This window comes from Artemia franciscana, chromosome 11 (assembly GCF_032884065.1).
Source record: "Artemia franciscana chromosome 11, ASM3288406v1, whole genome shotgun sequence".
In the NCBI taxonomy this organism is placed as follows: domain Eukaryota; kingdom Metazoa; phylum Arthropoda; class Branchiopoda; order Anostraca; family Artemiidae; genus Artemia; species Artemia franciscana.
Genome location: NC_088873.1, coordinates 46,353,953 through 46,367,858, shown reverse-complemented (window position 1 = coordinate 46,367,858; position 13,906 = coordinate 46,353,953). Strand labels below are relative to the sequence as shown.

General features: G+C 36.3%; 1 protein-coding gene across 1 annotated transcript in view; it reads right to left on the bottom strand.

Moving 5' to 3' along the window:
- The window catches only part of LOC136033297 (mitochondrial-processing peptidase subunit beta-like), a 91,483-nt gene extending 80,246 nt beyond the window's left edge, over positions 1-11,237 (bottom strand). The window contains exon 1 of the mRNA XM_065714068.1: positions 11,096-11,237. Coding sequence (XP_065570140.1) covers positions 11,096-11,158 — 63 coding nt within the window. The 5' untranslated portion in view covers positions 11,159-11,237. The remainder of the gene's footprint in view (positions 1-11,095) is intronic.
- Positions 11,238-13,906: the final 2,669 nt, after the last annotated feature.

Genomic DNA, 13,906 nt, shown 5'->3' with positions numbered 1-13,906 from the left:
TTTTGGTTTTTGTTTAGACCATGGCACTTCATATTGAACGAGTTGTAGTAAAAACTTCGAAAAGGGTTCATTTGATTGGAAATTGAAGGGGCTAGTACCCTTTCTAATAGTTGAAAGCGATTGGAGGGTAGCTGACCCCCTCCCACATCCACCATTTCCCCAAACACATTCAATCAAAATTTAAAGATGACCATTTTGTTCAAAATAGGTCTGGAAATTATTTCTTTGAGGACGACACCCCCCCCCACAGCCCTCATGGCAAGGGTTGTAAGTTATGCCCTGGAGGCATATAAGGTTTTTCATAGAAAGCGTTGTCATAGAAACTTCAAAAAGGGCTTATTTGATTGGAAATTAAGAGGCCTAGTGCCCTTTTTAATAGTAAAAAGTAATCCGGGGGAGAATCACCCCTCCCCCCAAACCCATCAGTTCCCCAAAGACTCCTGATAAACATCTTGAAATAGCCATTTTGTTCATCTAGCTCAGGGCTTCTTAAATTTTTGTAATTCCCGACCCCATTTATGATTGCGAGTTTCTTAACGACTCCAACAAATATAAAAGAAAAATAAATTAATATTTTTGATGATATATTTATTAGGTAACAATATACATATGCATATGAAAATCTAAAATTGAAATTTTCACAAAATGTTATAGAAATGTTTTTATTATAGTTTCAAAAACAAAAGTGGATTCCGACCATCTCAATTCTATCGAATATATCCAAGTTGCTGCGTGGTAAATATTAAATTAAAGTTTACGTTAAAAATTTAATGAGACGGATGTGCCTGTTTTTTATTACATAATAAATCAAATCTTGGTGTAATGTTAGAAACTGCTGGACGTAAGACCTCATTAACATTTTTTATTGTTGAACGATATTGGGATTTAATGTGTGTTAAAGCTGAGAAAGTAACTTCATTTAAATGTGTGGTGTTGAATGGCAGAAGTACATTTAACGCCATATCGGCGATTGTGGGAAATTCAGTTCTAGTTCCGATTCAGAATTCAGTCAAGGGCGTTTTTTTGGAATTGTAGTATTAAGTTTGAGTCACACGAAAGCTCAGCAAATTCCTCTTGAGCTTTAAGTGGCAGATGATCAATCTCACTTAAGCCAATCCGAAACGGATTTTTGAATCCAAACTATTTTTTTGTAAATCAATATTTAATATAAAATATGTCCAGAGTTGTATTTCTCTTTTAAGTGATCTACAACGGTTTTTGCAATAAAAGTTTTACAATGAATTTTCTCAATTACAAAATTATCAACGCTGGAAAACATTTCGAACGAATTTTTTTCGACCCTTTTTCTAATTTTTTGCTGATCTTTTTAAAAAGCTTCCAATCTTATCATTTGAAATAAATATATCGCAATTTTTTCCTTGAAGAGACAAGTTAAGATCGTTTAACTTCGCAAAAATATCTGACAAATAACACAGTTTGGATAGCCACAAGTCATTTTGAAAAAAAGCAGCAAATTCACATTTTCGTTCAGTTAAAAATATTTTGAGCTCGTCCTTTAATAACAATAATCTTTTTAAACTTTGACCTCTTGACAACCATCTTACTTCTGCATGTAATAACAAAGTTGTGTAGTTGGAATCCGTATTCTTACAGAGATTTGAAAATAAGCGACTGTTAAGGGCATGGCTCTTAATAAAATTTATGACCTTAATAACATCCTGAAGCATACCATTAAATTCTGGTGCTATCAATCAACTAAGAAGCGCCCAAAGGATTTTTATATGCCGGGATTGTAAGGTCCCGTCGGTCGCGAAAGGGTTAAACTGACTAATCCGGAATAACATGCACTTCGTTCACAATCATACAATGGCTAAATGAAAATAACACGTAGTTTCTTCGAAATAGCACTTAGAAATTTTGTTGATAATATTTATCAGGATTATTTCGGTTTTAAGAGATTGACAAAAATAAATGTACATTTTTTTTTATAAATTTCTATAACATCTTCCAATTCATAGTAAATTTATACAAGATATCATAATGATAGGAATAGAAATGCTGGTATAAACAGTCTTTCCGAACCAGAAGATTTTATGATATATTTATCTACGATGATTGTTATTTTTCTTTATAACAATAATCTTACAAGTTAAAAGACATTTTTTGTTAAATTGTATTTTATCACTCGCGACCCTATAATTTTGCTACGCGACCCCAAATGGGGTCGCGACCCATAGTTTAAGAAGCCCTGATCTAGCTGAAAGGTCTAAAAATTATGCTAAGAGCATATTACCTCCCCCCCACAGCCCTCAGGACAAGGGTTGTAAGTTATGCCCTTGAGGCATATAAGGTTTTTAAAGAAAGCGGTGTCATAGAAAACTTCAAAAAGGGCTCATATGATCGGATATTGAGAGGACTAGCGCCCTTTTTATTAGTCAAAAGTGGTCGAAGGGCAAATGATCCCCCCATGCTCATGATTTCCCCGAACACTTCCAATCAAAATTTTTAGATAGCCATTTTAGTCAACGTTTTTGAAAGGTTCAGAAATTATATCTTTGAGGATAACAAATCCTCCATCCTTAGGGCAAGGGTTGTGATTTATGCCCTGGGGCAAATAGGTTTTTATAGAAAGTGTGGTCATATAAACTTTGGAAGGGGTTCTTTGGATTGGTAATCAGAAGCTCCACTGCTCTTTTTAAAGCGTCAGAGGGCAGCTACCTCCCCACATGTACACACACACGTATTGTCCCAAAATCATCCAACAGAAATTTTGAGATGGCCATTTTATTCAAAATAGTCTAAATATCAGATAACAAGGCTTTTAAGGTTGAAACAAATCCTAGAGCCTAGGGACAAGGGTTATAAGTTATGCCCAGGGCGTATTTAAGGTGTTTATGCAAGAGATGGCTGTATAAACTTTAGAGGAGGCTCATCAAACAGTTCATGGTAATGAACTGTAGTAAGGAGCGACCCGGCTCAATAGTAAATGAAACTCTAAAAAACAGAATTTTGATGCTAAAAGATACATCAAAAGAATCGAATTTTTATGCTGATTCTAAATATATAGGTTTCATTAAATTTAGTCTTTGTCATAAAAAGTTACGAGCCTGAGAAAATTTGCCTTATTTTGGAAAAGAGGGGGAAACATCCCCTACAAGTCATAGAATCTTAACGAAAATCACACCATCGCATTCGGCGTATCAGAGAACTTTAAAGTAAAAATTTCAAGCTCCTATCTACAAAAATGTGGAATTTCGTATTTTTTGCCAGAAGACAAATCACGGGTGCGTGTTTATTTGTTTTGTTTTTTTTCTTTTCCCCAGGGGTCATCATATCGACCAAGTGGTTCAAAAATGTCGCAAGAGGGCTCATTCTAACGGAAATTAAAAGTTCTAGTGCCCTTTTTAAGTGACCAAAAAAATTGGAGGGCAACTAGGCCCCCTTCCACGCTCATTTTTTTCCCAACGTCAACGGATCAAAATTGTGAGATAGACATTTTATTCCGCATAGTCGAAAACCATAATAACTATGTCTTTGGGAATGACTTACTCTCCCACAATCCCTGGGGGAGGGACTGCAAGTTACAAACTTTGACCAGTGTCTACATATAGTAATGGTTATTGGAAGTGTACAGACGTTTTCAGGGCGATTTTTTTTGGTTTGGGGGTGGGGTTGAGGGGAGGGGGCTATTTGGGAGGATCTTTCCTTGGAGGAATATGTCATGGGGGAAGAAAAATTCAATGAAAAAATAAACATGAAAACGTTTTTTCAATTGAAAGTAAGGAGTAGCATTGAAACCTAAAACGAACAGAGATTATTACGCATATGAGGGGTTCTAAAAATACTTAAGCATAAAGAGCGAGATATTTAGGAGGAGATAAATACCTCGCTCTTTACCCTAAAGTATTTTTAGTAATTTCAACTATTTATTCTACGGCCTTTTTGATTCAGGGGTCATTCTTAAAGAATTGGGACAAAACTTACGATTTAGTGTAAAGAGCGAGGTATTAACGAGGGTACAAACCCCCTCGTATACACAATAAAAATATAAGAATATAAAAGATTGTTACGTTATATCTTTTACTAATAAAAACGTTCGGTAAAAATTAAAAGTTCTAGTTGCCTTTTTAAGTAACCGAAAAATTGGAGGGCAACTAGGCCTCCTTCCCCACCCTTTATTTCTCAATCAGGGGTCATTCTTAAAGAATTGTGACAAAACTTAAGATTTAGCGTAAAGAGCGATGTATTAACGAGGGGACAAACCCCCTCATATACACAATAAAAATATAAGAATATAAAAGATTGTTACGTTATATCTTTTACTAATAAAAACGTTCGTTAAAAATTAAAAGTTCTAGTTGCCTTTTTAAGTAACCAAAAAATTGGAGGGCAACTAGGCTTCCTTTCCCACCCCTTATTTTTCAAAATCGTCTGATCAAAACTAAAAGAAAGTCATTTAGCCAAAAAAAGAATTAATATACAAATTTTATTTTAATAATTTATGTGTGGAGAGCCAAAATCAAACATGCATTAATTCAAAAACGTTCAGAAATTAAATTTAAAAAAACTAGTTTTTTCAACTGAAAGTAAGGAGCGACATTAAAACTTAAAACGAACAGAAATCACTCCGTATATGAAATGGGTTGTCCCCTCTGCAATCCCTCGCTCTTTACGCTAAAGTTTTAATTGTTTTAAAAAGTAGAATTGTGGCAAAGAGTCAAACTTTAGCGTAAAGAGCGAGGGATTGCAGAGGGGACAACCCATTTCATATAGGGAGTGATTTCTGTTCGTTTTAAGTTTTAATGTCACTCCCTACTTTCAGTTAAAAAAACTAGTTTTTTTTTAAATTTAATTTGGTTATAAATTGGAAGTTTTAGTCCCCTTTTAAGAGTCAAAAGTGATGGAAGGTAGCTAGCCCCTCCCTGACTATCCCTCTTTTGTTAAAATAGTCCAAAGAACTAAAACAATGACTTTAGGGTTGACACAGCCCCCAGTGCCCTGGGGATAGGGTTGTAAGTCATGGCCTCAGGTTGCAAAAGGTTTCTATGGAATGGATGGTGGCAAAAACTTGAGATGGGGTTCATTTGATTTGAAACTGAAAGTTATACTACCCTTTTTAAGAGTCAAAAGTGATGAGAGCAACCAGCCCCCCATGCTCATCATTCCCTCAAAGACATCCAATCAAAATTGACTCTGAGGAAAGCATCCCCGTCCCCACAGCTCTCAGGGCAAGGGTTGTAAGTTATACCCCAGGGGCATATAAGATCTTTATAGAAAGGGTGGTAGTATGTACTTCAGAAAGGACTCATTGGAATGGTAAACTGAATTTCTAGTGCCCTTTTTAAGAGTCAAAGTAAACAGAAGGCAGTTAGATCCCCCTCCCCCTCAGCCCGTCATGTTTTCCCAAATACTTCAAACAAAAAATTTTGAAACAGTCATTTTGTTCAAAACATTTCAAAGATCATATAACAATGCTTTTGGGGCTGAAATAAACCACCAAAGCCTAGAGACAATAATTGCAGGATATATGCTGCAGGGTATTCAAAGTTTTTACAGAAAGGATGGCTGTTTAACTTTAGAAGAGGCTCATTTGGTTGAGAATTGGAAGCTCTGGTTCCTTTTTAAGTGTCAAAAGTGATGGAGGGCATTTACATCTCCCCTCCAGAATAACCCCTCTTTTCACCAAACGCATCTGATTGAAATTATCAGACAGTGATTTTGTTCAAAATAGTCTGAAGAACATATAATAATGTCTCGAGGGGTGACACCAGCCCCCAGTGCCCTGGGGATAGGGTTGTAAGTTATGCTATAAGAGCATACAAGGTTTTTATGGAATGGGCTGTCATATAAACTTCAGAGGGGCTTATTTGATTTGAAATTGAAGTTACAATGCCCTTTTTAAGAGTCAAAATGATTTGACAGCAACCATCCCCCCTGCCCTCCACGCTCATCATTTCCCTAAATATCTCCAATCAAAATTTGGAGATAAAAATTTTATTCATCGTAGTTGAACGTTGAAGAATTTATGTCTGTGAGGAGGACAATCCCCCCCTTAGAGCTCTTGGGGAAAGACCTACTTGACTTAATGCTCCTGCTGAAATGCTTTCAGCATCAAGAGTGATGCTACATGGTCCCTCCATTTGGACTGGTCTCTTGTAAGGATGTGGACATCCTCCTGAATATTTGCCATGACTAAGAAGGCACCTGTCGTGTCCTTCCATCTGGTTGGGGGACGACCTCATGGGCGTTTCCCATCATGCAGCATGGGATCAAAGTCAAAAATCGTTTGTGCGGGAGTGTCATGGTGCATATGAAGGAGATATCCTTACCAGCATAGTGTTTGTTGGGCGAGTTGGACTGAGAAGGGTGTTTGAGCAGTTGACTCCAGGAGGTTCTCATTGCTAACAAAATTGTGCCAGTGTAGTCCTTCAATGCAGTGAAGATGTTTTGTTTGGGCTATATTTACAGTGATAAGCACAGACTGAGTGGCTGGCCAAGTTTTGGCTCTGTAAAGAATCATGGATCCCACCAAAGCATTGTATATGTGCATCTTGGTCCTACAACTGATAAAAGGCTTCCTCCAAAGGGCACTTAGTCTCCCCACTACTGCTGAGGCTTTGGCAATTTGGTGCATTAGATCTTTAAGGATTGATCCGTGATTTGAGAGGATAGAGCCATGGTATGTAAATTCCTCAACAATCTCAGCTGGTTTGTCACCAACCATCAGGACTGGCAGGGGACATGGCGAGTTATGGGGTTCAACAAACATCACTTTGTCTTCTGCCAATTAATCAACAGCCCTATCTTTAAGGCTTCATCAGCAAGGATTTGTAGGGCTTCTATGAGCTTTGATGGCGAATCAGAGACAAGAGCAAGGTCATTGGCATAGTCACCATCTGAAAGTACCCTATCACTGTAATGCAACCAAAATTGTAGGCAGTTTATGGTCTGAGTCATAATGTAGTTGATGACACAATTAAATAGTTCTGGGGCAGCAGCACAATCCTGATGGACTCCAGCATTGATTTTAAAAGATGAGCTGCATCTGCCATTGACTTGCATGCAGCTCTCAGTCCCTTTGTGGAGCCGCTCAAAAAGGTTGCAGTACTTTGCTGGTAGTCCCATTGTTTTCAGTATGAGCCAGATCATTTCCCATGACAAATGTCCAAACAAAGTCTGATTCCATGTTGTATTTTATGCACTTTCTGAATATTACATTTGCAATTCTTTCCATGTGCACCACCCCCCTCCTAATGGTATTTTATCAAACAGTTCGTGGTAACGAACTGTAGTAAGGAGCAACCCGGCTGAATAGTAACCAAAACTCTAAAAAATGGAATTTTGATACCAATAGCTACATCAAAAGAATCGCATTTTAATGCTGATTTTAAATATATAAGTTTAATCAAGTTTAGTCTACATCAAAAGTTACGAGCCTGAGAAAATTTGTGTTATTTTAGAAAATAGGGGGAAACGCCCCCTAGAAGTCTTAGAATCTTAACGAAAATCACACCATCAGATTCAGCGTATCAGAGAACCCTGCTGTAAAAGTTTTAAGCTCATATCTACAAAATTGTGGAATTTTGTATTTTTTGGCAAAAGACAGATCACATATGCGTGTTTATTTGTTTTTTTTCCAGGGGTGATCGTATCAACCCAGTTGTCCTAGAATGTTGCAAGAGGGCCCATTCTAACGGAAATGAGAAGTTCTAGTGCCCTTTTTAAGTGACCAAAAAAACTGGAGGGCACCTAGGCCCCCTCCCACGCTAATTATTTTACCAAAGTCAACGGATCAAAATTCTGAGATAGCCATTTTATTCAGCGTAGTCGAAAAACCTTATAACTATGTCTTTGGGGACGACTTACTCCCCCACAGTCCCCATGGGAGGGGCAACAAGTTACAAACTTTGACCAATGCTTACATATAGTAATGGTTATTGGGAAGTGTACAGGCGTTTTCAGGAGGATTTTTTTGGTTGGGGGAGGGGTTGAGAAGAGGGGGATATGCTGGGGGAACTTTCCATCGATAATTTGTCATGGGGGAAGAAAATCTCCATGAAGGGAGTGCAGCATTTACTAGAATTATTTAAAAAACCATTGAAAAAATAAATATGAAAAAGTTCTTTCAGCTGGAAGTAAGGAACAGCATTAAAACTTAAAACAAACAGAAACTATTACCCATTTGAGGGGCTCACCTCCTCCTAATACCTCGCTCTTTACGTTAAAGTATTTTTAGTAATTTCAACTATTTATTCTATGGCTTTTGTGATTCTGGGGTCATTCTTAATGAATTGGGACAAAATTTAAGCTTTAGTGTAAAGAGTGAGGATCTGACAAGGGGGCGAACCCCCTCATATATGTAATAAAAATATGAGAATACAAAAGTTCTTTACGTAAGCTAATTTATAAGTTACATAAATCTTTTACTAAAAAAAATATTCGTAAAAAATTAAAAGTTCTAGTTGCCTTTTTAATTGACCAAAAAATCGGAGGGCAACTAGGCTTCCTCTCCCGCTCTTTTTTTCTCAAAATCATTTGATCAAAATTATGAGAAAGCCATTTAGCCAAAAAAAAATTCAAATTTTGTTTTAATTATTCCTCTGCGGAGAGCCAAAATCAAAACATGCATTGATTCAAAAACGTTCAGAAATTAAATAAAAAAAACAAGTTTTTTTAACTGAAAGTAAGGAGCAACATTAAAACTTAAAACGAACAGAAATTACTTCGTATATGAAAGAGGCTGCTTCCTCATCAACGCCCCGCTCTTTATGCTAAAGTTTTTTACTGTTTTAAAAAGAAGAATTGAGAGACAGAGTCAAACTTTAGCGTAAAGAGCGGGGCGTTGATGAGGAAGCAGCCTCTTTCATATACGAAGTAATTTCTGTACGTTTTAAGTTTTAATGTCGCTCCTTACTTTCAGTTAAAAAAACTTGTTTTTTTTATTTAATATTTAATAAACTCAAGTGATCTGAACCAATACACATTTCCAAATTGACTTCATCAGTGAAACTAGAGTTACCATTATAGCCTAGGCTACAATATACCACAAAATGAAAAATAACAAAGAAATATATTATTAGGGCTATATAAGGGACCATCAGCCAGAAAAGTGAGGTGAATAGTCAGAAATGTGAACATAATATTTGAAAAAGCATAATAGGCCTACTAGGAATCTAGGTAAATTTAAGGAGTTTAAATTACTGACCAATGAATAAGGTGAGCATACCAGCCAATTCCTTTTTTATGCTCTTTCAGAATACAATAATTATTTTACCCTACTTGGAAATTCAATTTTAAGTCCTTTATGGACCTTCAAAGAAGATACTTTTCCCCCTTACTTTTACTATATAAAATGGTTAAAAACAACAATTCTTTCTTCATTATATCAAAAAAAGGTAAAAGCCTAGAGAAGGACCTGTAGAGAAGGAAACATGTTAAGAAAAAAAATTCATACTTCATAATATGCAGAATAATTGTAGCTAACACATTTTGAATGCAGTACACTACACTTCATCCTCAATCCCCAATGCACAAATATATAGCCTAGATTATATTTTTCCAATATGTTTTACCACCCATCACTTGCTTTTCTGGTTCTTGTTTCAACATAGATGATTCAATTTACAGGTACATAGGTACAAACAAGAGAGATACATTGAGAGAATAGATAGAAAATATATGATTTTGGCCATATATTTGCTAATTAGGGAGGGGGGGGAGGTTGAGGGTAAAGTATAGCAGGGCTGCATGCAAAATGTGTTAGCCATAGTAGTTCTGCATATTATGAAGTATCAATGGTTTTCTTAATATGTTTCCTTCTCTAGACTTCATAATATGCAGAATAATTATAGTTGACACTTTTTGTATGTAGCCTTGCCACACTTTACCTCCCACCCTCTCACCCCTGGTGTGCAAATATATGGCCCAAATTTTTATTTCCTATATATTCTCAGAAGGTGTCTCAGATTTTTCAACCCATTTGCCTGTAAATTGAACCAACTGTGACAAAATAAAAACTGAAAAAAACAAGTTACAGGTGGCATAATGCATTGAAAAAATATAGAATTTGGGCTGTATATTTGAATATCAGGGGGAGAAGGGTTTGAAGATAGAGTATAGCAGAGCTGCATGCAACATGTGTTAACTATAATTATTCTGTATAATATGAGGTAAGAATTGTTTTCTGGGGAGAGGCAAAGTTGAAGACAATTTTCCCAAATTGGTAAAACTCTATTTAATTGACTTCTTGCTATCTCAGAAAGGGTTTATGTTAGGAAAATGAAACTTTCAGGGATGAATCTATAAACTAAAATATGTCCTGGGAAGGTATTTTGAAGCAACTACCTCTACTCCTTCTCCCTCTAAAGGGCAATGACCTTTGATGACCTTTAAAAATATGTGTGGTATAAAAGTGAAACCTTGCAAAGTATATTTTCTGCTTAATTGAAGTACAACAAAATTGTTTTCAGCCTCATAACTTTGCTCACTTCCATTTAATTAGGTTTTAAAGATATGCAAATACATTTCCTAAATTTTGAAAAAAAAGATTGATATGGCTCAAAACTCTAGCCTACTCAAATAACAAAATATTGCATTTTCAGAACTAAAGGCTGAGAAAAAGCAACTAGTAACTGAAAACTAAGGTAAAATGTTGTTTTGTCAAAATTTCAATAGGTATAGACCTGTCATGTAGGCAAATTTCAGGGCCTCTAGAGGGAGGAGTGGAGATGGGTACTTTAAAATACCTTCCTGGGACATACTTTAGCCTGTAGATCCATCCCTGAAAGTTTCATTTCCCTAACCTAAACCCTTTCCAATGACGGTAAAATCTAATAAAAAAAGAAATTTAATACCAAAATGGTAGTGGGCCTATTCAGTACTATAAAGCAATTGAGGTCTGGGAGGGACAGTTACCCCCCTGCCCCATAACAAATTATACACCTGAGTCTAATGGTATTTCTTAGACTTTTTATTAGGCTAGGCATGGGATATTTCCTTTTGAGGACCTAATCTAGAATGTTACCAAGATGTTTCCTTCTGACTAGCCCATCTCTAGATTGTTACCTTGTACTAAAAAATAGAGGTGTGTATGTAATCATCCAATGATTACATGTAGAAGGATAGCAGAACTGACCTTTTCAGATTTTGCTAAGTGCCTCAAAAGTCCATGGTTAAATTTGACAATTTTATTAGCCATTATGAAGCTCTGAAAATTTATCAGAGAAGTTCATACGAAAAAAACGTACACATATTCCATGGTTTTCAGTGATGCAGAACTTCCTTGACGAAACATTTTTTTTCAAAGAGGCCGAAAAGCCAAATTATAGTTCCTTCCGTGCGACAGAACCAACGGCAACTTTAAAGGAAGAAGGTGAAATCTAAAACAACCACTGATGGGCTAGAAAAATTTCATCAGGTTGATTTAAAAATATAGACAACAGTCCTCGGATTATTGAAAATTTTGAATTTGGATCATTCAACTCATTTTTGTTGTTGCATTTTTTTTCGAAAAGTAACCGATTTTAAAAAAAGAGGCCCTGGACGATGAATCATTTTGATCAACAGCTTCCGTCAATCGATTGACTCAAACATAAGAACTTGTTTGACACTTGAGTCAAGCGTTGACGGTGATGGATAGATAGTTTGAATGACTCAAGCGGTAGACGTGGTCGATTGACCGTCTAGGCCAGTTTTGTTCAAGCATTGCATCAGTCACGCACCAACAACCATGGAAGACACATCACTTCCCCAAAACTCACAAAGCGAGAATTTGAAACGTGATTTTATACTTTTATTAACAGAGTTATACTGGGATTACCCTGCATTATGGAAGGTTAGAAGCAAAGAGTATTATAACCAAAATAAGAAAAGTGTGGCAGGATATTCCAGGCAGTAAGAAATTGAAAGCGGATTATACAGTTTCTGAACTAAAAAATTAAATGAATATCTTAAGAAAAAATTTCAACTGCGAGTACAAGGCGATTGACAGAACGACTTTGGTCGAGATTGAAGGGTCGATTGTAAGTTGATTCAATCACAAAGCAATGGATTGACGGAACTGCTTGATCAAAATGATTAACCATCTAGGGCCTCCTTAAGACGAATTTTTTGTAAGGACAACAGTCAAACTATATGCGGGATTTTGCAGGCTCAGTCAGCCCCATCATGTTCAGGTGCACCTAATTGTTGATTCACTTTGCATCTTTTGGATCAAGTTCAGTATGAAGGTCAAGTGAAGACATACTTGTATTTTATTCATTCCTTTATATTTGCAAGCCCAATAGGACTAAAAAATGGCCCTTAAGTCTTTTAGCAAGCTTTAGTAAATTTTCTATTTTAATCGGCGACAATTGGATTTTGTACAATGTATTTTCAGCTGATTTTAAAAGATTGTTAAGGTATTTTTATTTGTGGCGGGGGGGGGTTATTTTGGTTGGATGATTTTGTTTCGTATTGGTTACGTGGGTTTATCATCATTGACAGTTTTATACACCTTTTGAACTTTGTAATAGAAAACCTATGAAAACATCTGCCCATTTTTTGAGCAAATAGTTATTTTGTATAAAAACATTAGATAAAGAAAAATTTAACTCTCTTCCTTGAGAAAATTTCTGAATAGCATGCTATGTCAAAAAAGGAAGGTGAAAAGAGCTAAAATGTAATTCAAAGTCTTGTTTCAGAGTTGAATTCATGAACAGCTAAAATTGGATACTTGATGAACATTACTAAATCAGTGAGTTTCTTGTCAAGTGAATTAACTTAACATTTCATAATATTGGGCTTGGGATCAAAGAGTCTTTTAATCCTGACCTAAGCTTTATAATTAATTCAGCGACCTTGTTATTTCGCAACAATTGGCTTGGGATTGTAATGACATATAACAGTGACCTAATTTTATAAATTGAACGGTTTAAATGTGTGGTGGTTGAAAATAGGCGCCTTGAAAAGATGCCAAGTATTAGCTATCAATCGGAGGATCTGAATGGCTTTGAAATTATCTATTTACCTGTATTAAATTTTGTCCAAAGTAATTGGCTGAATTGGATTTCTGAGAAGGAAATTATTGAATATGGAATGGATTTTTTTGCTTCATCAAAAATAGTTGAAGCTAGGGCTGATCTATGGTCGAAACTTGCGCCTGATGAAATTTCCCCTCGCCGCAGTGGTGCAAAGTCTGCAATCAGTAATATTAAGGACATGCTCGATCTTTTGAAGAAGTGTGATGAAGCTAGCATCACTATGCCAACTTTTGTGATTAAACTTCCAACTGAAGTTCCAGCGTTGTCGGCTGTGGCCTATTCACAATTAGCCCCTAAAGTTTCCATAATTCATCAGCTTGTTCAAATTGTGTCAGCAAAGTTGGACAATTATAGCCTCAATTACCCTCAGTTACCAGAACCTGTAGGCTCTAATCGCCAGTCAACCACTATTGTCGTGTCTCATGTGCTGTCTCATCTATCGGATCCTATTAAAAGGAAAGACGCTATTGATAAAATCAGTTGCCATGAACTGGTTTCCAGTATTCGCCCTGTTCACGATAAGTGATATGTAAATATTGATAAATCTGCTGCAGAAGACTTCCCTGCATCTGTTCCCGTCATTCTCGTCGGTATGTCAACCAAAGAAATTTCTAAGAAATATTCAGCCATTATTAAAGGTGTTCCAGAGGATCATGCGATTCAGTCTTTCATAAATTGTAGCGGCATTGTTGCTACCAAAATGCTGGGCTCTTCGAAAACAGTTAAGCTTGATTTTGTGGATTCTTTTGCTAAAGCTGCTTATTTCAAAGATGGTGTACGAATTGGTTATGAATTCTTTAGACTGAGCAAGTTTAAGGAAATTCCAAAGCGTTGTTTTAAGTGCCGATCGCCCTATCACTTCCAGTCTTCTTGTACCGGTCCTGCGCCCAAATGTGCTCGTTGTGTCGGCCCTCATATTAGTACGA